The sequence below is a fragment of the Lepidochelys kempii genome, chromosome 8, assembly GCF_965140285.1.
Source record: "Lepidochelys kempii isolate rLepKem1 chromosome 8, rLepKem1.hap1, whole genome shotgun sequence".
Taxonomy (NCBI): domain Eukaryota; kingdom Metazoa; phylum Chordata; order Testudines; family Cheloniidae; genus Lepidochelys; species Lepidochelys kempii.
Genome location: NC_136387.1, coordinates 47064011 through 47089657, shown reverse-complemented (window position 1 = coordinate 47089657; position 25647 = coordinate 47064011). Strand labels below are relative to the sequence as shown.

The following is a 25647-nucleotide window of genomic DNA, read 5'->3' as shown; positions in this document are numbered from 1 at the left end:
GCCCTGATCCTGATTGGGGAACACAGGCCCAACTTCAAAACAGATAATAAAGAAAAAGGATACCTCCTGTGAAACCTCACAGCCAGGCTACTGGCTGGCAAGGATTACACCAGACAGAGCCAGCCAGCCAAGCAAGCCCCAATCAAATTCTGTAGCCAGACTATGAATATTTCCATCTTTTATAAAACTATCCATCACCACAGTGTCTCTCTGTATTTCAGAGCAAAGAGCATGAACTATCACAATGTTAAAGCCCTAGAGTTAAAATGCACTTACATCCCACGCCCCATACACATTACAAGAGTTGCCCTTCTGCCACTCGGTAACAGACAAGCATGTTTAGTCAACAGGACAATGCCTGAACAAGACTGCTTCCCATGCAAGGACAGACATCAACTCAGGAAGACCTTCCCTTAATTTAAGGCAAAAAGTATTTTAGGAGTGATCTGTACAGGATTGTTTTTAAATGGTTCTTTACCATGTATAAAGAGGGCCTGAAAGCGGCTGGATTTTGGAAAATTCCAGCCAAAAGAGTTCAGCTGTTTCCAAGAGAGAGGCCAGGGAAAAATACATTTTACCATAATAAAAAAATTGACAGTCTTATCTTTGAGAAGTTCTAGTGGTGCCAAAAGTCTTAGTTATGGGAGGAGGGTCTTGGATTCAGTTCATCAAATGAGCAGCATTACAATGAACAAACTCATAATACCACACCCCTTCTTCCCCCGCCATCACACGCGATGGCACCATGACGCTACAGCATAGTAATATCCTGAAAGTGACACCATGCCTGATAAAGAAGTAAGGGGAAATGGGTAGTTGTGCCATGTAGACCAAGTGGGATCTAAATAAAAAACCTTCTAAATTAGTCATGCTTCTCCTTGTCTGTACTGAACAAACTAAACTAAATTTCCCTTTGTGGCTAGTGGATAATATACAACCTGGTTTGTCTTCACAGCCTACCACCCAAGGGAAAGCTTTGTCCTTGGTTTTACCTAAGTTTCCATAGAGAATCCAATCAGATGTCTAAAATACGCCTGGGATTTTAGACAATCACATCCACCACAGTCCAAATTTTCTAGCTTGTTCCCAGGGAACAACGGGACCAATTATCTCTGCAATGAAAATACTTGCTGCTCACTTAGTTTACCCAGGGTTTTTACTTTTCTTGGCGTGACAACCACAGTGATCAGCTGCACATAGAAAATTGCGTAGATACCATTTCCAAGAAAAATTAGCTGTTCGGAATCAAACCACAAAGCAAAGTTGGTGGCAGGTATATCCTATTCCAAGCTAACAATGGATCTTCCATCTACAAATGGAGTTTGTATAAGATTACATTAAAATCAGAACACGCTGCTGATGTTCTGTGTAAGAGACTGAGATCCACAGATAGAGGAAGTATCATCCCAGCTATAAACCTTTTAAAGTCTTGCTGAGATCCCATTTTGAACATGGCAAAGTCATCCTCCCCCTCCCGCAGTAAATGTTCTCCACAAAGGTTAAAGCTCTTAAAACTTTTCACTTACTTGAAAAATTCAGTTTTTTCCTCCTCAGTCTTTAAGGTTAAACTTTTCAGAAAGTTCACAACTTCTAGAAAATCATTCCTGACCACAAAAAGAAAGAAGGCTAAGCATCAGGAACTTGAGATTCAAGAAATCCACATCCTGCATTAATCAGGCACATGGAAGAAGAAAGGGGAGTATCAAGTCACATGACATTGGACTGGGAACATCAGAATGACAGTTCGGGCTTCTTGCATTCTTCACTGCATCTGTGTGCTTCAGCCCCCATTGCAACCACTTCTAGCAGGGGGATTCAGTTTCCATGGCCCATTCCATTCTTAGCCTCTCTTGAGGCTATCAAGGAGGCCGGTGAAAGCAATTATGTGATTTGGACATCTGTCCATTAGAAGCTGGACTGAAACCAAGAGTAATTTTCTCAGTCTGCTGGTCTACAACTGGAATTGAACGATGCAGCTATATACAGTATGAACTGGGCAATAGTATAGATAAGTTTATGGAGGAGATGGTATGATGGGATAAAGATCCATTAATTGCCAAAATCATGTTAACTATTCATGGTAAATAGGCCCAATGGCCTGTGATGGGATGTTAGATGGGGTAGGATCTGAGTTACTACAGAGAATTCTTTCCTGGGTATCTGGCTGGTGAATCTTGCCCACATGCTCAGGGTTCAGCTGATTGCCATATTTTGGGTCAGGAAGGAATTTTCCTCCGGAGCAGATTGGAAGGGGCTCTGGGGTTTTTTCACCTTCCTCTGTAGCATGGGGCACAGGTCACTTGCTGGAGGATTCTCTGCACCTTGAAGTCTTTAAACCACGATTTGAGGACTTCAATAGCTCAGACATAGGTGAGAGGGTTTATTGCAGGAGTGGGTGGGTGAGATTCTGTGGCCTGCATTGTGCAGGAGGTCAGACTAGATGATCATAATGGTCCCTTCTGACCTAAATATCTATGAGTCTATTTGCAATCTCCTGCGCATGCTACCCAAATTATGGTAAGAAAAAGAAATTTCCACAACAGGCCAACAACACTACCCCAGGGCAGCAACATATTTAGGTGATGGCAACTGTAGGTCTGTAGAGACTGGAATTAAAAGTGGATCTAAGATAGAGGTACCTCTAACAGCCTTGTCTTCCATGCCATCCATCTGCACCTAACATGAAGTAGGGGAGATAACATTTCCGGTGCATGGGAGCGTCACACTTTCAGCCATCCTGCTGAAAATTCAACAGCCTGCTATGAGGGTTATGAGGACTTCTGAACTTAAGGAGTCTCCTTGTCAAAGATCCCACATGACAACATGCCTGTGGAACTTGGTAATTATGTTTGCACTTCATGCATCAAACAACCACCAACAACCTTTCAAAACTAAATGAGTGACGTCAACAACACAGAAGTGAAGAACAGGGAGCTATATCCAAACAGACGAAACATTCATTCCCTCACCTGAAGAACTCGTGAGACAGTAAGCTGGATAGTGGTGGACGACACTTTGGATCTGGATTCAGCAGCGTACAGTGCAAGGTCTGTTGAAAACTGGAGAGAATATCCGCTGAAACTGAAGCCAGTGCGACCATTAGATTTCTTTCCCAGCACCACATCCAGACTATACTCAGAGACTGCCCCTCCCTCTGCTGTTAAACAAACTTACTATTGTTTAAGTGCTGATGAGTAGCAAAATAGTCCTGAGCCACTGCTATTGCTTAGTAGCTGTCATAAGCCTCTACCTTTTTTTAGAAAGGCCATTTTCCATCAACCTCCTCCCTACCTGAGCCATCTAGCACCGAGTGCTGATGAGTTTAGGGAGTAAGCATGGACAATGCAATGTATAAAAAGCCAGTTCTAAAAGGAACACTTTCTCCTAAGCTTTGTCCTCTTAACCAGAGAAGGTTCTTTTGAGCAGCTTCCTTTCGCCTCACCCATCACATTCCCACTGCAGCAACTACAAACATTAATAGAGAAGACAGGCAGGACATCAACTAAGAGCTCTATTTGGTGTCTTTACAATTAAAGTCACACACTGGGAATGGACAGACTTCCATGTGAAGAGATAATAAAAATGGATTCTTCAGGAAACAGATGAAAGGTGACATGATAGAGGTATATAAAATAGGGAGTGTTACAGAGAAGTGAAGTCATGATCTTGTGTTGTAAAAGCATAAATAGGATAAGAGGCACAATGGTCCAGTGGCTCGAGGACTGTCCAGGGAACCAGAAGACTTGGGTTGTATCCTTGGGTCTGTCACTGACTCCTCCCTGGGAGCCTGGGTCAAGTCACTGCAGCTTTCTCTGCCTTGGTTTCTCCATCTATATACTGGGAATAAAGATATTCACTCCCTTTCTAGAGGGCTTTGAGAGCTACAGATAAGCAATACATAAGAGCTTATTGTTAAGAACAAGGGCGCTCACAGTGACAAAAGGCAGCAAATTTAACACTTAAGAATAATTTCTCTAACCCCTACTGTGCATAAATAATTACTATTGAGGCAAAGAGTAATATGATTCAGGATTATCTGACATCCATGGCTACAATAGCTAGGATAAAAATGAAGGGATATCAAACTTTATTCTTCAAGCTAGGTAAGTGGTGGAGGGTTTTGGTTTTGTGGAACATTGGTCCACCTTCTATGGAAAGAAGGGGCTGAGTAGCTCAGATGGCGTCCACCTCAGTAGAAGGGGGACCAATCTCCTTGGAGACAGGCTGGCTGGAGTACTCAGGAAGGGTTAAGCTAATAGCAAAAGGGGAGGGGAAAAAAGACTATATAAGCACATAGCACAAAATCAAGATGTTGAGAACTAAATTAATCAAGAAACCAAAGGACATGAAGAGAAGAAATTCTTGAATTGCCTATACACTGTTGCTAGGAGCCTGAGTAACAAACCAGATGAACTGGAATTACTCATTTATGAGCATAAATTCAATCTAATTGGTATTACTAAAACCGGGTGGGATGATTTACACGATTGGAATGTTAAAATCAAAGGTTGTAACACATTTAGGAAGGATTGAGTGGGCAAAAGGGAAAGGGGCATGGCACTCTACGTCAAAAATGGCATTACCTGTTTCCAAGTCATTGATAACTCAGCAGAAAATGATATTGAATGCTTATGGATCAATGTCCTAACAGATAAAGCACAAGATAAAGCTACAGACCATCAAATCACACTAGGGAACTGGATGACCTCCTCCATACACACCTGTCTATAATTCATAGGAAAGAAACCTGGGTGATTGGAGAGAGGGGGTAGGACAGGACGTCAATCTGCGTGACATGCTGGAGGTCTCATGCTTTCTGGACTAAAACAACTTTGGGAAATCCTTGGGATTTCTAAACATTGTCATCTATAATTTTCTAACTCAAAAAGTGTTGCTGCCAACATGGGGGAATTCTATATTGGACTTAGTCCTAACTATGAAAAGGAACTAATCACAGAAGTTAATGGTAGCTAGCTTAGATACAAGTGATCATGACTTGCTCAGATTTAGAATATGCAAGAAGAATATCCAGACCAGTAATACTTGGTGCTTTAAAAGGACCAACTGCAAAAAGCTGAAAACAATTATGAGCCAAATCAGGTGGGAGGAAGAATTTACCAGAAAACTGTGAATGATAATTGGGAATCGTTTAAGGACACCTTATTAAGTGCCCAAAACGCCAAAATGCCACAGTTGAGGAAGAAGTCCCATGCTAGTTAAAAATCAAACTTGGTTTAGAGTGGAAGTGAAGGCAACTGTAAAAAAAAAAAAAAAAAATTGATATACAACAAATGGAAGAAAGGGGAAGTTGATAGAAATGAATATAAATCAGAAGTTAGGAATTGTAGAAAACTGATAAGAGAAGCCAAGGGACACAAGGAGAAATCCATGCCCACTACAGTTAAGGACAATAAGACTGTTTTCTAAATATATTGGGAATAGGTCTGTCAAGTGATAAAAAAAAAAAATGGCAATTAATCGCACTGTTAAACAATAGAATACCATTTATTTAAATATTTTTGATGTTTTCTACATTTTCAAATATATTGATTTCAATTATAACAATACAAAGTGTATAGTGCTCACTTTATATTTTTGATTACAAATATTTGCACTGTAAAAACAAAAAATAGTATTTTTCAATTCACCTAATACAAGTATTGTAGTGTAATCTCTATCATGAAAGTTGAACTTACAAATGTAGAATTATGTACAAAAAAAAACTGCATTCAAAAATAAAACAATGTAAAACTTTAGAGCCTACAAGTCCACTCAGTCCTATTTCTTGTTCAGCCAATCGCTCAGACAAACAAGTTTGTTTACATTTACAGGAGATAATGCTGCCCACTTCTTGTTCACAATATCACCTGAAAGTGAGAACAGGTATTTTCATGGCACTGTTGTAGCCAGTATTAAAAGATATTTACATGTCAGATGTGCTAAAGATTCATATGTCCCTTCATGCTTCAACCACCATTCCAGAGGACGTGTCCATGCTGATGACATGTTCTTCTTGATAATCTAAAGCAGTGCAGACCGACGCATATTCATTTTCATCATCGTCAGATGCCACCAGCAGAAGGTTGATTTTCTTTTTTGGTGGTTCGGGTTCTGTGGTTTCCACATCGGAATGTTGCTCTTTTAAGACTTCTGAAAGCATGCTCCACACCTCGTCCCTCTCAGATTTTGGAAGGCACTTCAGATTCTTAAACCTTGGGTTGAGTGCTGTACCTATTTTTAGAAATCTCACATTGGTGCCTTCTTTGCATTTTGTCAAATGTGCAGCAAAAGTGTTCTTAAAATGAACATATGCTGGGTCACCATCTGCGACTACTATAACATGAAATATATGGCAGAATGCGGGTAAAATAGAGCTGGAGACATACAATTCTCCCCCCCAAGGAGTTCAGTTGCAAATTTAATTAACGCTTTTTTTTTTTTTTTTTTTTAAAAACCACCACCAGCATGGAAGCACATCCTCTGGAATGGTGGCCAAAGCATGAAGGGGCATACGAATGTTTAGCATCTGGCACGTAAATACCTTTCTGCCGGCTACAAAAGTTCCATGCGAACGCCTGTTCTCACTTTCTGGTGATATTGTAAATAAGAAGTGAGCAGCATTATCTCTCATAAATGTAAACAACCTTGTTTGTCTAAGCGATTGGCTGAACGAGAAGTAGCACTGTGTGGACTTATAGGCTCTAAACCTTTGCATTGTTTTGGTTTTGAGTGCAGTTATGTAACAAAAAAAATTTACATTTGTAAGTTACACTTTCAGGATAAAAATATTGCACTACAGTACTTGTATGAGGTGAATGGACAAATACGGTTTCTTTTGTTTATCATTTTTACAGTGCAAATATTTGTAATAAAAATAATATAAATTGAGCCCTGTACACTTTGTATTCTGTGTTGTAACTGAAATCAGTATATTTGAAAATGTAGAAAAACATCCAAAATATTTAATAAATTTCAATTGGTATTCTATTTAACAATACCATTAAAACTGCAATTAATTTTTTTTCAGTTAATTGCATTCATTAGCTGCGATTAATCGACAGCCCTAATTAGGAACAAAAAAATCTTTGACCATGGTATTGGTCCATTACTAGATGGCAATGGTAGAATTATCAGTAATAATGCAGAAAAGGCAGAGGTGTTCAGTAAGTATTTCTATTCTATATTTGAGGAAAAACAGATGATACAGTCTCATCATACAGTGATAACACACTTTCTATTCCACTGGTATTCCTGGAGGATGCTGAACAAAAGCTACTAAAGTTAGACATTTTTAAATCAGCAGGTCCAGATTACTTGCAGCCAAGAGTTTTAAAAATAGCTGACTGAGCAGCTTGCTGGACCATTAACATTGCTTTTCAATAAGTCTTGGAGCACCGGGGAAGTTACAGCACACTGGAAGAAAGCTAAGGTTGTGCCAATTTTTAAAAAGGATAAACAGGATGACCTAGGTAACTATAGGCCTTTCAATCTGACGCCCATCCAGGGCAAGATAACAGAGCAGCTGATACAGGACTTGATTAATAAAGATCTAAAAGAAGGAAATGTAATCAGTGCAAATCAATATGGGTTTATGGAAAATAAATTCTGTCAAACAAATTGGATATCTTTTTTTGACGAAATTACAAGCCCCGTTGGTAAAGGTAATAGTGTTAATGTAATCTATTTAGACTTCTGTAAGGGGTTTGACTTGGTAACACATGACATTTTGATTAAGAAACTAAAATTTTATAAAATTAACATGGCATACATTACATGGATTAAAACTGGCTAACTGTAAACGGGGGCGGCAGCAAAGGGGGCAATTGCCCAGGGGCTCGGGCGGTTTCAAAGGGCCCAAGGGTCCCCGGCCACTGCAGCAGCCGGGCAGGCAAGTAGAATTGCCCGGCTGGGCTGCAGGGCAGGGCTCCTAGGCACGTGCAGGGTGGTACCAGCGGTGGCGAAAGCCGCCGGCGGCAGCTCACTGCACTGGACACCAGCCAGTGCAGCCGGCAGCAGCTTGCTGGACACCAGCCAGCGCAGGTAGAGCACTTCCCAAATGTCAGGTGGACCGCATCTGTGCAGGCTGCACTGTACTGCCCTGGGGCCTGGAATTGCTATCGGCAGACCTGTTTGTAGTGATTGAGCTCTTTGAGTCTAGCAAAGAGAAGTTTAACAGGTGACCTGATCACAGTCTATAAAGTAGCCCTTTGTGGAACAAATATATAATGATGGGCTCTTCAATCTAGGAGAGAAAGATAGAACATGATCCAATTAACAGAAGTTGAAGCTAGACAAATTCAGATTCGAAATAAGATGCACATATTTAACTGACAATAATTAGCAACTGCAACAATTCATAAGGGTTGTGGTGGATTCTCCATCACTGATTATTTTAAAACCAAAATGGGACGTTCTTCTAAAAAATATGCTCTAGGAATTAATTTTTGGGAAGTTTTATGCCTTGTATTATACAGAGGTCGGACTAGATGATCACCATGGTCCCTTCTAGCCTTAGAATCTATACGTCATTTCTACCTTCTAATTGCAGGGAAGGATCAATCTTAATAGTAATTTGTATTTACATAGTTCCTTTGACTGAGCATCACAAAGTGATTTACAAAAGATAAAGCCATCATCATGCACAGGGGAAGTGAGATTTTGGAATCAGACATAGCATCCCAACAGCCAAACCAGGATGCCAGCTACTGGACAATCCTCCCTAACACTACTGTACCCTAGTTTCCATTAAAAACAAATTCCCATCCCAGTCACTGACGCCTGGATTGGACTCCCAGTCACTATGCAAGCTATACAGAAAAAGCAACCACCACGAAGTCTCCTGTCCTGTGAAGGACAGCATGGAACAGGGAACGCTCTTATGGGAAAGTCTCTCATTTCTGAACTATGTGGAGAGTGAAATGACAATCACTTCTCTGCAATACAAGTTTTGTCATGCTTCTTCTGAGACACTCTTTCCTATTGGAAAATGAATACTTTGGACCATTCATACAAGGAACAAGCTACATGGGAAAATGTGGTGTGGGAGGTAGTGAAATAAAGTCATTTTATTCCTGGTCTTTGAGGACTCTCACCCTGATCATTTAAGAATGTCAGTAGATTTTCAACCATTGTTCCAAATGAATAGGCATCCCGGGCATGTCCGTGGCTCTCAGGAAGAATTTTGAAATCTGCAGACTGAAAAAATAATCATCATAAAGCAGGAGCGTACTATACAGTCTCCATGAGTCTCTACTCTCTCCTTACACCCTCTGATTCTTTGTATAGTACCATTACTCCACTCAGTGCATTACAAGTGGAATATTATGTGAAACTCAAAAGCTTCTAGAGCCTTAAAGAATTTACAGCCTAGACACACAAACAAGAACACCACCGTTAAACAGTGCCCTATGAGTTCATCCAGCAACCGTAAGCCAGAAGCTTTCTGCATTTCTATGGAAACCAATGTTAACCAGGAAGAGAACTCACTCTTTTCTAGTCTGTAAGCAGTCTGCATTACACTACAGACATGACAGCTGGTTAATAAGGGAAACACGTGGACATTAAATGCAACAGTGCCACAAAACTATGTAGCTTTGAAAGATCAACTACTTCTCACAGCAAATGTTAGCTGAATGAGGCTTTAGGTTCTTTATAGTTTAAAGATGAGCATATTGCTTGCACCAAGTTTTACAAAATGAAATTAGTGAGTTTTAAAATACAAAGGTTCAAGATGATGACGACTTTTTTTCTGAGTGCAGCTTACTAGCTTCTTAAATTTTGACTTTCTGCATAGCACAAAAATTGGCTTCAGTTTCAGAACTGGCATTCTTAGAATAATTGTGACCGGATTACTCTTGGGAGTATTACATTCACATAATCACAACCTTCAAATGGCCATGAGTGGCGTTCGATAATCAATCTCTATACATGCCCAGCAACCTTTTAAATACTTGAACTGGCCTGGTCTGCTGGCCAATTTCATCTTATAAAATTCAGTGCAAAAACATTTGCTCAGCTTTAGAATACTTAAAAATACCAGAGTCTTATTTGGCCAGTGTTGGTTCTGGAAGATTATTGGCCAGTCTTTTTATGGCTATTTGGTCCTCTGGCAATTTAACAGAAACAGTAAATAATATAGCAGGCCATTTACTTTAAGACTTCCTAAGGGAAACAGAACCAGTACCTAGCAAGAGTACAGAATGCTTTTTTGAAAAAGGAAAATTATGCCTAACTTGGGGTCTTCCTTGGAGATATGAACTGGTTCCGGAGCTATAAAATAAAGACATGTTCTATCACATTCTGTGTAGATTCATCCCAATAAAGAAGAGTTGGGGGGTGGGAGGGGGGAAGCAGCATCAAAACAAAAAACTCTCTGGCAGATCTCTGCGCATTTGTTCATCCTACAACCACCCTCCTCTGTAACTGCAAAGCTCATCGACTGTGGATATTTATTGCTGGGGAAAGTGTTTTGTATTTATTTATCAAGAGACAGAAGCAAATATTGTCATTTCACAATTTTAAAAATTAATTATGTAAATGTATATGAAAAATGGCAAGTGTAGCTGTTTGGGTGGAAACGTTTTGGGCACAGTTGTAAATATTAAGGGTGGTACACAAACGTGAAAAAATATTCGCTGTTAGGACTGTTGCTCTGTCATTAACTTATTCCGTTGAGTCATCTCCCCCTTTCACAATATACAAGTTATGGACAGTACAACACAATTCTGAAGTTATCTAGATGGTCATATCCCTCCACATCTAAGCATGCTCTATTTTATATAAATCTAAAGAAATACATCTTTCATATATATATAAGGCAGAAACTGCTTTCTGTGCTTCAATATAGAAGACACAAAATCCTGCAGCAAAAACAGATTAACTTCTGATGAACCTGGAGTACAGCAATGCTACTCACCATCTCTTCAGGAGGGATGGCTGCCTGGTCCCGCACTGACTTGATAGCATGCAGGAACTAGAAAGAGGAAAGAAAAACTTCGTGTTCAATGTTTTAGGCTAATCATTTATCACTTGGTGAGTTGGCGCCAAGCAGCAGTGGATGAAACCCAGCCTTTCCCCCCCCACCCTTCTCCCTCTCCATGGCCAGTCAAGACTGGCCGAACATACAACAGTGGGTTTCCCCTTTCCACATTCAGTATAGGATATGCCTCACTACCTTACCAACCTGGAGGGATAGCTCTGGGGTCTAAGCATCAAGGGTAAAACACTGAGATGCCTTGCAGTTGCTGAATCTTACTAGAGTCAATTCTGCCTTCACTCGTAAAACCACATCCCTACATGCTGTACCTGGACCTCTGGATCTTTAATAATGGTGGGATTTTACTCCAATGCCCTTGGTCAAAATTTTACCTCTTGTAATGTTGTGCATCACGCAAGGTACCAATTGCCTGGCCAGCTGTCCCTCTCCAGCAGGTGGTAAAATGGTTAGTGATGCTATGTGGGTACAGTTTATGAAGAATGTGGGGATCCTTTGGAATGAAAGCCAGAATGTATCTGAGTAGTGCCTCACTGCAGCACTGACTCTGCACAGGATACAGCTGAGTTCAAGACAGACATTTTCCTGCCAACATCACTAATGTCCAGTGGAGATGCCAGCAGGGAGAACCAAAGTGCACTTTAAATGAGTGAGGATGTTAACCTGTTTTAATCTGGATCCAGCTTTTTTGCTTCAGGGAAAGAAAGCAAACTCTTTTACTAACCAGTAGCAGCAATAGTAAAGAGGACAGACCTCAAGCTTGTTCCCACCCTCCCTCTCCCCAACCCTAGCACCTCCTTGCAGCCACTTCTGGTCCCCTCAAATGACTAGCTGACTTACCCACACATGGTCTTTTATGGTAACTGTGTCCTTAGAGCAAGCATTCAGGCCACAGATCTGGGAAGCAGGCTGATAGGCTTTTAATATTAATTCTCAATTTAAGCAATTGGATGCACTTTAAATTTGAGCAAAGCTTTCTAATGATGGAGCCTCAACAAGCTAGAAACCCTTGTTCCAAGCATTGCAAGTGGGTTGTTTGGCTTTTACCTCTGGGGTGGCTTCATTAAGGTTGCAGACTGTTTCCATTCCTCCTAGTTTCCAGTGCCCATCCTCACTTACAAATACAGATGATAAACAGATGTTGTTATGCGTTAGGTTTCCCTAAAATATAAAACAAACAATAGACCTGGGGATCGATGAAGGCATTAAATCCTTGTTAGCACTAATTAGGTGCACTGATGATCTGAGAAAAAGCTGCTGAAAAGTACACAGGTCAGCATTTATACTGCAAGTTCCGTAATGGTTTTTGTAGGCCATACAGCACCTTTCACAAGGACTGAGGCTTTAAAGGAGGCCAAGTTTAACTATCACAGTCCTTTTACTCTAAGTGCAAGTTACAAGAGGCCCTCCATATCTGAGCACAAAGACTTAAAGTTACACTGGCTTCAGATCTGGGATTTGCTAATTCAATCCTGAACACATGCCTAAGAAGCACTGCTAGACCCAGGGACAAAGTCTGATATCTCATGTACCACCAGGGTGATAAACAAATATGTTATGCTGAGAATCCATTTCCAACAGCATTTGTTCATAGCTCTGACAAGTCGTGCGATCTCAGGCCATAAAGTCATGACATTCTCATAATTATCTTCCCTGTTCTGGCTCTTCAGATACATTTTGTCATCATTCATTGTCTCAAAAACAGCTAATGAGAATTCTTTGTACCGCCTAAAAGCAGCCTGGAACACCAGCTGCCAGATGGTATAAAGTATTATTTTCTATCAGTTTGAGATAGCTGCTAATGCCATGTCACAAGTGAAGTGAAATAAAAAGCATGCAGGGAACAAGAAACGTGAGATTTTAAGGTCCAGTACCTCACAATCATCCATGTAAACCCACTGATAAAGCCTTCCCTCTCCTCACATAATCCTGTTCCTGCTGGGAGCCCAAACCCTTACACATTCACACCTGTTTCTCTTGGGCACTTACCCTGTCATGAAGGAAGATGAGAGCCAGCAATAAGTCATAGATCCCTGCACAGATCTCATCAGAGGACAGCATCTCCAGTGCCATCTCCAAAGGCTTTACACGCTCTGTAACCAGGTGAATCCCATCTGTTTCCACGGTACAAGAGAGGAAGCGCAAAAGGCATGGGTGGCGCAAAGTTTTCAGGTGCTTCAAAAACGACAAGGAGGAAACAAGTCGGTATATATCCCACATCCTTTATAGGCACGGGGTTTAGTGGGGATTCATCACTTTGGCATGTCCTCACATGCAAGTGGTTAACCACACAACCTTAATGCCCTTTTAAGTGAATTTTCTGGAGGGAATTATAAATTCCAATCCCACTCCCTACCAAAATACCCAGCACCACACACTGCTCTTATTTTGATCACACTGTAGAATGTTCCTTGTCATATAAAAATCTTATAAAAAAATAAAACAAAACTTGTATTTGGGAGCTGTGAGTGTCCCTGTAATTAAGGAGATCTGCTAGAAGCAGGGATCGTTACCCTTCAAACATATTATGAATTAACCTGTTTCTTCCTCCTCCCTGCCATGGGGCTTTGAGACATTCATGTACAGGAACTGATAGCTTCACATTGGTACTAGAAAAGGCAGAGAGAATTAGAAAGAAGCCTGTTATTCATAAGGCCATGTTCTCTACCTTGGCAGCTTTATTAACTGTGTCTTCATTCTCTGTTTTATACACAAAGACCGAGGCAAGCTTGCCATCTTGCAATGCAGCTGGGTAAATTGTGAGTCCAGTTGGTAAGGTATACGGTGGCTCTTCCAGTGTGCAGCTCTTTAAAGCACTGTTCTCCGAGCCCATCACTTGCAGAATTAGGCCGTTGTGGAAACGCTCTTGGTGTCAAACAGGCCTTAGGGTGAACAGAGGTTTTTCAGACAATTTAATTCCAACAGGCACCGTCCAATTTATTCTTCAGAACATTTTCTGAAAAGTGTGAAACAAAACATCAAAAAAAACCTCATCTTGTTGATGTGCTTGAGTCAACAGTTCTCTCTCTGGAGTTTCAGGAGATAAAAAATCTAAAACTCAGTCATTTATTTTGTAAAGGTAATTAAGGGCTTGGACAGCTCTAGAGATAAGAGACTTTAGCTGTGGAACAGGTAAAGCACAAACAACTCAGTGAAAGCTATACCACAAGATACTGCTAATATGACCAAGTCTACACTTACCAAGGATTGACGCTGCTGTGATTGATGCAGTGGGGGGTCAATTTAGCAGTCTAGCGAAGACCTGCTAAATTAACTGCAGAACGCTCTCTGGTCAACTCTGATACTCCACCAGAATGAGAAGATTAAGGGAAGTCGACGGGAGAGAGTCTCCCTTCCACGCAGCGCAGTATAGACACCACAGTAAGTCAACTTAAGCTATGTCAACTCCAGCTACTTTATTCACTGACGTAAAAACCCCCCCAAAAACACAAATAATAAATCTCGAGGTGAGGGGCTCCTCTTTCCATCACCAAATCCCCTGACCCAACTATCTCCCTAGATCTAAATATTTCATTAGGTAAAGCTACAAAGAAAATTAAATATAATTAGAAAGGTCTGCTATACCACCCCGCCGGTGCAGTACCAACAAATGAAGGAGTTCCTTAATCTCTTGGGTGTTGCCTTATATACTTGGTATATGAAGCAAAATTCACCTCCACTGCTGCTCAGCTGTAGCAGGTGCAGCATCACTGAAATGTTGACAGAACAGCGGTCGCAGGAGACACCAGCACTGAAGGATTGATTGGACACAACTAAGTTTCTACCACCATCACCCCAATTCGCCTCTTTTTGTATGTGTAGCTTGCTCTGACACGCCTTAGAACTGAATGTATTTTCCTCCTGACTGCCTTCTCTCCATCTGGCAAATGTTGGCAGACAGGTAAACCTAACCCCCCTACCCTGTGGCGCCCCCCCCCCCGTATTTATAGTGGAGATTAAGTTAACATTAATTTTTGTTTTACTTCCTTGCTTGTGAACCAGCTCCAGAAGAGAACAGTGGAACATACGCAATATTCTTCTGGGGCCAGAATCCCTTTTAAAAGCATTGGTAGGTTAGGCCTGTGCTCTGTAATCAGTGTGGTGCTGACAGGCTACCTCAGACTATGAACAAACCTTTCTCCATGATATACCCAAAACTTTGGTCTCTCTTAAATGATCAAAAACTAAAATATGTAGAAATGCAGGCTAAGGGAGGGGAAATCATGTCTCATCTTTGAGGGCATCTGCTCAGCACTGTGGGGATCAGAAAGGAAATCCTGACCCACCGCACGTATAGTATTTTGCACAGCTGGATGATTTCATTATGGTAGTTTTCACCTTCCTCTGAAGCATGAGGCACAGACTACTGCTGAAAGCAACATAACACACTTCTTGACCTCTTGGTCTGATTTTTATAAGGCAAAGCTTCCATTCTGGCTTCTCTAGTTTTTTCTCCCTTTCCAGGGGTCATTAGTCTGGATATGTTTTGGGAGACTTTTTTCTGTTATAGATTCTTGGTTTTCTTTTCACTTATTGCTTCAATTAAAAATTAGTTATCTAAAGGGTTGCCTTGAAAAATATGGCACATTACAGTTTAAATAGTTCATATTAAATGGATAAATTCTTATTAATTATGTAATAAACCAGTTGTGCAATCCATATAGCCAGTGTGAACTTTGGGAATGAACAAACTTTTTTTTAAACAAATGTAGCTAAGTATGAAAGTGTGTCATCTGCAGCTACAAGCCCAGCAGGGGGCATCCACAATAGTGGGGTATTGATTTTATACAAGTCTTACATAAACACTAGCTCCTCTTTTTATGCTTGGACAGCAATGGAGAGATGGCTGTTCTATAATTAACAGATAGTTAGAATCCTGCATATGCTTCCCGGTGGGATGTATCTATTTTAATAAAGGTCAGATGTGGGGACTGAACTGTTTGTATCTCTTTGAAAACTGGAATATAGTACAGCTCCTTATCTGCCTTCTCTGACACACAACCCACTGGCTTGTACCAACTAAATGGATGCAGGATGGCATGAAGGATATGGACTAAAAGGCCACTTTATATCCAAAAAGTGACCAAATTTCAGACCATGCTTATATCGGACATTAAAGAGAGTGAAACACTTTCTACAGAAACAGAGAAATTCACTTTCAAACAGGAAAGTACTTCTTTTAATGGGGAACCCAAGTTATTTAGGACACTTTTTTGTTACCTTCAGCAGATGGCTGTTAGTGTGTATGTGCGCATGCACAGGAGAGCGTGGGGACTGAGTCCATAGAATTTGAGAATGGTGCCTGTAGAAAAGCTCCTCAAATACCTAAACAGTCCTCAGTTAAACCACCTCGCTGTCTAAAAGATCTCTTGCACACATTTCATTGGTCCAGACTTGTAGGTTTAATCCTGAGAAATTATGTTTTTACCTAAATTTGACATTTGAACATTAACATGTAACAAGCTGTGGTCATCTTGAATTGTGTTGGAATGTTTCATGTAACCCTCTATTGGGGGCTGGGGAAAGGACAGATTTCTATTACCTAACCACAAATAATTTGAGCACACTGTCTTAATTGTCATCAGAGCTGCCAGTCTCAACATTAGCTTCAACTTGGGAGTGATATGTCCCTCCCTGGATCACCTGAAACATAAATATATCACTTGGCATCCAGATTGACAATGGCCCTGTTACTTAGGGATCTGATAGCTCAGCAAGATTGCTACCATGTCAAATCATTAGGGAGCGCTTATCAAAAATTGTTGATTTGTTTGAAACAGTTTATTCAATCTGATAATGACTTGATTTTATTACCCTGACTGATTTTATATTAACCCACTTTGTTCTAATTGAATTTGCTTATATCTACTTTATTTTATGTTTTTGCTTAAGTAGTTGGGCTTAGATTTTTTAAAGGTATTTAGTCATTGCTCCATTCAGCATTTCAACACCTAACTGACCTAGGAGCCTAAGTCTCATTTTCAAAAGTAACTTTAGGATACTAAGAGATTTAGTGCCTAAGTGTTTACGACATGTTTGAAAGTGAGACTTAGGCTCCTAAATCAGTTAGGCATTAACACATTAAGGGGGCAAAAATATCTAGGCCTTAGTTAATAAAATAGATACAACTGGAAATCTGTGTGGTTTGGATTTTTTTTATCCTCACAGACATCAAGATTCTGGATTGGAGGGATTCCAGGGTAAATACAAGAGGCATCTCTGTGGCCCAGCTAGTGGCGGTCCACACAACTGCTCTATAGTCCTCTCATAACTGGTGCCTGAACAAAAACACTGTTACCTTTTGAAGGACAGTTGACTTACATAGTGATTATTTCTTTCAATAAGCAATGTTGGTTCCAGAACCACTTTGGAGGTGGTGGATACCAGCTGATTAACTGAAAGGCTAACCAATTCTCACAAAAAGTCTCCTCACACGGCACAGATTTAAAATACCCTGTGTAATTCATGTGTTGCTTTGCCATTTCAAATTCATGCTGATAATACCCCACACTTCAACACAAAAGAGGCAGATAAACACTTTTTTCCTCCAGGACTGTCAAAGGAGCATCTTTTACAAGACTACAGAAATTTCTTGTTGCTTGATCCTTCATCACTAAAAACCTGCAACTAGCCAGCTATGTGTTCATCCCTTAGCTGCAAAGCAGGAACCACTTTGAGTACCTTTGACTTTTTATCTTTGTGGTAGAAGGGGATTTCCCAGTGACTCCAGCTTCTTGAAATTCTTGCTTTTGGACAGATCTCATTTTATGACATGTTACTCCAGCCAATTGTCTCCTGGCAGCTGACACAATAGGCTGCATGTACTTCATGTCACTGCCACCAGAGTCAGGAGAGTTCTTCTCTCACCTGACTAAACACCAAGCTCACTTCATGGACTTGGACAAAAATGCTTGGCATGGAGTTTTAGGAAAAAAGTCATGTGTAAACATCACCTCCCTTCAGCCAAACAAAAAGCACTTTTGGGACTCTAAGCATAGTAGGGGCTGAATGAGTGGAAAAAACAGGATATTTCATATCTTGGTTTCACCGATCAGTTTACCATAGAAAGAGACGACCATCTTCAACAAACCAATTCAAACAAGAAATAGTGGCAAAGAACTTCTCACCTTTCATGCCAGGAATTCCAAATATATAATTGCCCCATGGAACATTCAGTATCTTTACCTTGGGGTGCGAGAGAAACGGTAGCTACCCAACCTTTTTCTGGTGAAGGTCCCCATCCCCTTTTGATGGACTGGGTGCCCATTCACAACGCGTTACCCATATCACATCCAGGCACAACAACCACCTCTCCATTTTCCTCTGCCCATTCACTTGCCTTCCCCCCCCCCCTTTCCATTTTCTAGCTCTCTATTCCCTGCTTGCTTTCCCCCCTTTCCCTTTTCACCAGAAGGCTGTATAATCCTTGGGATTGAGGGTTGATTTGTAGATCCATGGAGGTGGGCATCATGCCCTCTTGTGGGGGAGTCAAGTAAAGAGTAGGCTGCTGGCTGAGTCTGTAGACCTGTACATATGAACCACCACAATCAAAGATGCATTCAGTGCTGCCCTGGGAGCAGATGAGTAAGGAGTCATGCAATTTTATCTCCACTCATCCAACATTATGCAGCTTTCCACTCATCCTGTCCTCCACCCTGCAACCTCTTAAACTAGTCTGATGCCCTGCCCAGGCTAGTGCAGTGTTTCCCAACAGCAACCATCCCAGTGCCACCTTTCGGTGTAGTGCACAGATTGCATTTCTAAACTTATCACTCACTACATGGGTCAAACTGCCATCCCGCAGTTTGCACACACAGCTCATGAACAACCCTACAACCAAATATAGTACGTGAACAATGGAAAATGGCATCTTTTGGCAAGAAAGCAGATTTCCATTTCAGCCTTCCTTGAGGACAGCTGAAACTTTGGAGGCTGGGGATTGGAAAAGATATGTTTTAAAGTTATGAAAGGTACTTTGATAGCATCCGGTCTGCCCATTACCCAGTTTCAAACTACATCATTTATTGATGAGTCACCCATAACAATTCCAGGGTGTCGGGTGAATATAAACGGGGGAAGTACTGTTCCCTGGACTGGATTTTTGGTACCAGGGGATCAAATATCTGTGCTGCTGAGTTATAAATAACTTTAGTCATCTAAGGGCCTAGTGAAGTCAAGGGGAGTTGTATCACAGCCCAAGTATATTTGTCCCCAGAAAGCATAAAACTCCCATAGGGTGACTGAACTGCCATGTCATATTTGCACTAGAACAAACACCCATTGAAACCCTGACAAGAAATAAATATCCATTGAGACCCCATGACAAAGCTGCTCAGACCCAGCAGGTGCCCTTAGGAAGGAGCTCAGTGCACCTGGCTCCCGTGATCTTGCCCCGTGATCCGGTGCCATCACAGGGACACGGGAGGGTATCCCACCCTGTGCCCCAAAGTCACCTGATAGACTTATGGGCCCTAGCAGGCAGCCACTGGGATAGCCTAGGGAGAGATTACTGACCTCTCGGGGCAGCCAGCCAGTGAGCTGCCAGGCAGAACCTAAGCCCTGAGCTAAGAAAGGATCTACCTCCTATCACACATCCCCTACCTCTCCCACCGATAACCCCTGCCCCCATTACCCCCACCTGCCCCACAGATAACCCCTGCCTCTCCCCCACCTTACCCCTCCTTAACCCTGCCCGCCCCATCGATAACCCCCGCCTCTCCCCCCATTACCCCCTCCCTGCCCCACCCATAACCTCTGCCTCTCCCCCCACCTTACCCCTCCTTAACTCTGTCCCCATTACCCCCGCCTGCCCCACCGATAAGCCCCGCCTCTCCCCCCACATTACCACTCCCCATTACCCTCTGCCTGCCTCATCACTAACCCCCCCGCACCCACTCCCTAACCCTGCCCCCAATTACCGCCTCCCTGCCCCACTGATAACCCACCACCCTCCCCTAAATTACCCCTCCCCCCACACTGCCCCCTCCAATGACCCCCCTCCCCAGCCCCATTTGCCCCGTGGCTGGAGGGGGCGAGGAGCCCCCCTCACCTGCCTTGCCCGCTCCGCTGGGGGAGGGGTCTGGGCTCGAGTCTCCACGCCGGCCGCAGCCCCGCCGACAGCCTCTACCTCTTCCCACAGCGTCGCGGCCCGCCTCTCCGGCTTCCGGCCCCGCGCCGCACCATAGAGTCGCTCCGCCGGCAGCAAGAACGCCTCCCGGACAGGCAGCACGGCAGCGGCCATCTTGGGTTAGGGTAGGGCGGGGGAGGTAGAGGGTGAGGTTGAGGCTGCGGGCGGAAGGGCGGAGCCCTGCCAGCGCCTGAGGCTGGAGGCGGCCATGTTGGATAGGGGCAGAGAGACTGGGGGTTGTCTGGCCGGCTCCAGGCTTGCACCTAGCTGTGGGTCGAGGGGCCGTGGGCCACCTTCCTGAGTGACATAGACAGCCCCACTCCCCCGACCTCAACATCCCCTTGGGGGTCCCAATGGTTTCCGTGCGGGGAGACCACAGTGCCTGCTGCCCAGGAGCTGGAGGGGGCAGCAATGCCCTGCACCTCCCCCCGGGTCACCGGGCGGGCTTGGCTCCAGCTGCAGTGTGGCTTCAAAGGCGGTGCCCCCAGAGCAGCCCCTGCCCAGGGTCCTGGGGCGCAGCTGAGCCCCCCCGGCAGCAGCCACTCACAGCGGAGCTGAAACAGCGCCGTCGCTTTAGTGCCCAGTGACCCCAGGGCGGGGAAGGGGCCCACACTCTGCAGGGGCGGGCAGGCCTGGTGAGAGAAATTGGTACATCATGTTCGCTGGGCCCCACCGCCTCCCATTTCACTCCATTTACACAGACATTAATGGGGGAATTGACCTGGTGGCCCCAGGATGAGAGTCCCCTCTCGTCAGCCTTGGGTGAAGGAGAGCAGTTCGCTGGTCCAACAACAGCTGTCATGGCAACCAATTTGTTTGACATCACGATCAGGACGTGAATTTTGTATCCATTGTTCTGCCTCTGGGGCAGCCTCACACAAGCAAATGGTGTCACCTGAATTCTCATAGAAGAGCAGCCTGCAGGCAAAGCAGAAAACACTTGGCATGTAGCATTGCTGTGCTGTTTTGAGTCAGGTTTTGTCGAAGTCCGCCTAAAATCTGTCTGGCCTAGGCTTTCACATTCCCTTTGAGATTTAACGTTGCTGTCTAACATCTTCATTTCCAGGTTTTATAAGGGACATTCCATAGTGTCCAGTGTATCTGGCTTCTGTCAGGAAGCTTTGAACTGTAGTCGCAGGGTCGGGGGTTTCCTTTGGTTAACTGTAAAGATTTATATAGTAAATCTGGTGTTTTATGAATTTACAAGTCCCCCATTACTATAGTATCTGAACATCTCTCTACCTTTAATGTTTATAATCTTCACAACCTATCTGTGAAGCAGGGCAGTTCTATTATCTCTGTTTTGCAGATGGGAAACTGTGGTACAGAGTGACTAAGTGACTTGCCCAAGGTTAAACATGAAGTCTGTGGGAGAGCAGGGAATTAAACCCAAGTTTCTCAAGTCTGAGGATTATGTTCCAGCCACTGTCCTTCGTCCTTCTGGAAGGCTGACATATGACTCCCTAGGAATTCTGATTATTGGTCGTGGACCAACTCCCTTACGCAGACGTCTGAAAGGGTGTTAGCAGCGAGCACCATTCTACCTGCAAATGCAGAAACAAACACTTACTAGAGGGGACTTGCCAAGAGAGGAAGGGGGCTGACCTGGCTTCAGTACAGTTGGTTGGAGGTGAAGGGAACGAGGATAGGGAGAAGGCTGACAGTGGACCCTGAAGCAATCTCAGAAGAAAGCGCAGCCTTGAAAATGCAAGATACACAGATCCAGCATACAGCTAGCAATAATGCAGACATCCACTTCCTTGCTGTTACACTCAAATGCAGAATCTGAACTCTCTCTGATCCTGTGACATATTATAGAATTCACCTCCACAGCTAATAAATAGCCAATTAAATATATACTAGGGCTGTCAATTAATTGGTTCACTCACACGATTAACTCAAAAAATTAATTGTGATTAATCAGTTTTCATTGCACTGTTAAACAATAGAATATCAATTGAAATTTATTAAATCTTTTTGGATGTTTCTACATTTTCAAATATATTGATTTCAGTTACAACACAGAATACAAAGTGTACAGGGCTCACTTTATTTGTTTTTATTACAAATATTTGCACTGTAAAAATAAATAATATTTTTCAGTTCACCTCATACAAGTACTGTAGTGCAATCTCTTTATTGTGAAAGTGCAATTTACAAATGTAGATTTTTTTTTGTTACATAACTGTACTCAAAAACAAAACAATGTAAAACCTTAGAGCTTGCAAGTCGACTCAGACCTCCTTCTGTTCAGCCAATTGCTAAGACAAACAAGTTTGTTTACATTTGTGGGAGATAATGCTGCCCACTTCTTATATATAATGTCACCTGAAAGTGAGAACAGGCGTTTGCATGCCACTTTTGTAGCCAGCATTGCAATGTATTTACGTGCCAGATATGCTAAAAAATTGTATGCCCCTTCATGCTTCGGCCACCATTCCAGAGGACATGCTTCCATGCTGATGATGCTTTTAAAAAAATAATGCGTTAATTAAATTTGCGACTGAACTCCTTGGGGGAGAATTGTATGCCTACTGCTCTGTTTTACCCGCATTCTGCTATATAGTTCATGTTATAGCAGTCTCAGATGATGACCCAGCACATGTTGTTCATTTTAAGAACACTTTTACTGCAGATTTGACAAAATGCAAAGAAGGCACCAATGTGAGATTTCTAAAAATAGATACAGCACTCAACCCAAGGTTTAAGAATCTGAAGTGCCTTCCAAAATCTGAGAGGGACGAGGTGTGGAGCATGCTTTCAGAAATCTTAAAAGAGCAAAACTATAGAACCTGAAACACGAAAAAAGAAAATCAACCTTCTGCTGGTAGCATCTGATTCAGATGATGAAAGGAACATGCCTCGGTCCACACTGCTTTGGATTGTTATCAAGCAGAAGCCGTCATCACCATAGACGCATGTCCTCTGGAATGGTGGATGAAGCATGAAGGGACATATGAATCTTTAGCGCATCTGGAACGTAAATATCTTGTGGAGCCAGCTGCAACAGTGCCATGCAAACGCCTAGTCTCACTTTCAGGTGACATTGTGAACAAGAAGTGGGCAGCATTATCTCCTGAAAATGTAAACAACTTTTTTGTCTGAGCGATTGGCTGAACAAGAAGTAGGACTGAGTGGACTTGTAGGCTCTAAAGTTTTACATTGTTTTATTTTTGAATGCAGTTTTTTTTTTGTACATAGTTCTACATTTGTAAGTTCAACTTTCATGGTAAAGAGATTGCACTACAGTACTTGTAATGGAGAAATTGAAAAATATTATTTCTTTCATTTTTTACAGTGCAAATATTTGTAATAACAAATAAATATAAAGTGAGCACTGTACACTTTGTATTCTTCATTATAATTGAAATAAATATGTTTGAAAATGTAGAAAACATCAACAAATATCTAAATAAATGGTATCCTGTTATTGTTTAACAGCGCAATTAATCACGTGATTTATTGCCATTTTTTAAATCACGTGATTAATCACGATTTTTTTAAATTGCTTGACAGCCCTAACATATACACAAATTTATATATAGGTAATTGAACTCCACCTGAGTTTGGAGTTCAGGTTGTGCAGTTTGTGAGGAACTGGATGTGTGCACTGTGGCTGGCTAAATAAATATTTTCATTATGGTGGTATGCACAGGCCACAGTCAAGATCAAAGCCCCATTTTTCTGAGCACTGTGCAAACATAGAAAAGATACACTCCCTGGCCTGGAGCATTTACAATCAGAAATCTACATTGTGATCAAACCAGAAGGGAGTGTGTGGTGGAGCTGAGGAGTCTGTGAGCATGTTTAGGTATTTACAGTATTTGGCTGGCATGGAACATGAACGTAGATGTGAATTGTAGCATAATTGGTGCCTTCCTGGATTTGTAATGTTAGTATTGATAAGGAGTGCAGTTGAGCAACTATGAGGCCAGGTCTACACTACACACCTAAATCGGTATAACTCAGGGATGTGAAAAATCCATACCCCTGAGTGACGTATACTGACCTAGCCCCCTTTGTAGACAGTGCTAGGTCAACAGGAGAGCTTCTCCCATCAACATAGCTGCTGTGTTGGCATAGGAGCATCTTCACTAAAGTGCTACAGTTGCACTGCTGTAGTGTTGTACGTGAAGACGAGCTCTAAGTTAAAATTTTGGGGAGCAGATGAGGCCACTAAGGTTCATTATAGAAGAGTATTGTCTCAAGGTAGGGTTCTGTCTAGCCAGTATAGCTATACTAGGAAACCTTTCTAGTGTAGACTCAGCTTATACCAGCGAAAGAGTGCTTTTACAATAAAACTTTTCCCAGTTCCCCAAACAAAAAAGCTGTACCAGCAAAAGTTTTTTTTTTTTTTTTTTTTTGCCAGTATAACTGCATCTATGCTAGGCTTTTTGCCAGCACAGAAATGCTGTGAAAATATCAGACCCTTAAGCAATGTTAATATATTGACAAAAGTTTCAAGTGTAGACCAGGCATAAAAACCCTCTGCTTCTACAGAAGTGGCCAGAAACTCAGGCATTAATTTTAGAAGCAAGAGACATTGAAGATGCAATGAGAATGTTCTTGAGCCACAACTTTACCTTTACTGGAGGGATACTGGTACAGGAAAACAACAGTGGCTCCTAGTCTCAGGGTTGATCTGATTGGCATTTAGAGAACAGTCCTATGTGTTATAATCTATAAAAGCAGAGCTGTTAGAAAGCACAGATCTCTATAAATCAGCTGGGTTCTAGGTACATTTATTTATTTACCTGTTATCAGTGAATAATATGAGGCCTCCTATAGACTGACTGCTTGTTAAGACTCCGTTCACTATAATCTAAACTTTATTGCTAAATGTAACACTTACTCATATTGTAAGACCATGGTGTTTAGTCAGTTCAATTCAGTGAGACTTTATTGGTATGACAAGGTCTGCAAGTGTTGCCAAAGTGTAAAAAAGAGGCAAATGGATGCAGGTGTCCAGCTGGTGGAATGATTTGTCATGCACTCCCCTTGACTCGGCCCAAGGTCCCCCTGCAGCGTAGCACACCGGAGAGACTCAGATCAGCCAGTGAGGGCCCTCATTTATCTGTTAGAAGTAGCAGAGAGCCATCCAGGATATGGCTACATATTCTGTTTGAGGCTTGATCCTCTGTGTCCATTTCTGATCTGCTGGCAGGTTGCTGCATAGTGCGATGTCATCTCTCTCTTTTCTCCCAGGGTCAGGAGTGGTTTTACATCATCTTTTTTTGATGGGACACCTTTTGACTTCTGAATACTTGAGGAAGTCTCTTTTCAGTCATATTTCGGACACTGGTGCAGAAAGTGCCTCCTGTCTCAATTTCTTCTGTCTCTCATTGGTTGCATAGTCTGTCTTCTGTGGGTATGGATCACAAGACAGTTGAGAACAGCAGATGGTGAGCTTTTTCAGAGGTTATGTTAACAAGAACAGGTTTCAGAGTGGTAGCCATATTAGTCTATATCAGCAAAAACAACAAGGAGTCCTTGTGGCACCTTACCGACTAACAAATTTATTTGGGCA

At 42.3% G+C, this 25647-nt stretch overlaps 2 protein-coding genes across 5 annotated transcripts in view; both read right to left on the bottom strand.

The window, feature by feature from the left end:
* The window catches only part of SCYL3 (SCY1 like pseudokinase 3), a 34331-nt gene extending 14122 nt beyond the window's left edge, over positions 1–20209 (bottom strand). For 2 of the 4 annotated variants that reach the window (XM_073356374.2, XM_073356377.2), the window contains exons 1-8: positions 20047–20209; positions 13662–13949; positions 12983–13168; positions 12041–12154; positions 10916–10972; positions 9093–9195; positions 2970–3081; positions 1527–1604 (exon numbers count right to left, since the gene is read on the bottom strand). In XM_073356374.2, coding sequence (XP_073212475.2) covers positions 1527–1604; positions 2970–3081; positions 9093–9195; positions 10916–10972; positions 12041–12154; positions 12983–13168; positions 13662–13826 — 815 coding nt within the window. In that variant the 5' untranslated portion in view covers positions 13827–13949; positions 20047–20209. Of the gene's footprint in view, positions 1–1526; positions 1605–2969; positions 3082–9092; positions 9196–10915; positions 10973–12040; positions 12155–12982; positions 13169–13661; positions 13950–14194; positions 18519–20042 lie in introns of all 4 variants that reach the window. The other 2 variants (XM_073356376.2, XM_073356375.2) reach the window with 2 other exon arrangements.
* Positions 20210–24972: 4763 nt separating this feature from the next.
* Positions 24973–25647, bottom strand: part of KIFAP3 (kinesin associated protein 3) — a 138021-nt gene continuing 137346 nt past the window's right edge. The window contains exon 20 of the mRNA XM_073356365.1: positions 24973–25482. Within this exon, the coding sequence (XP_073212466.1) occupies positions 25443–25482 (40 nt within the window). The 3' untranslated portion in view covers positions 24973–25442. The remainder of the gene's footprint in view (positions 25483–25647) is intronic.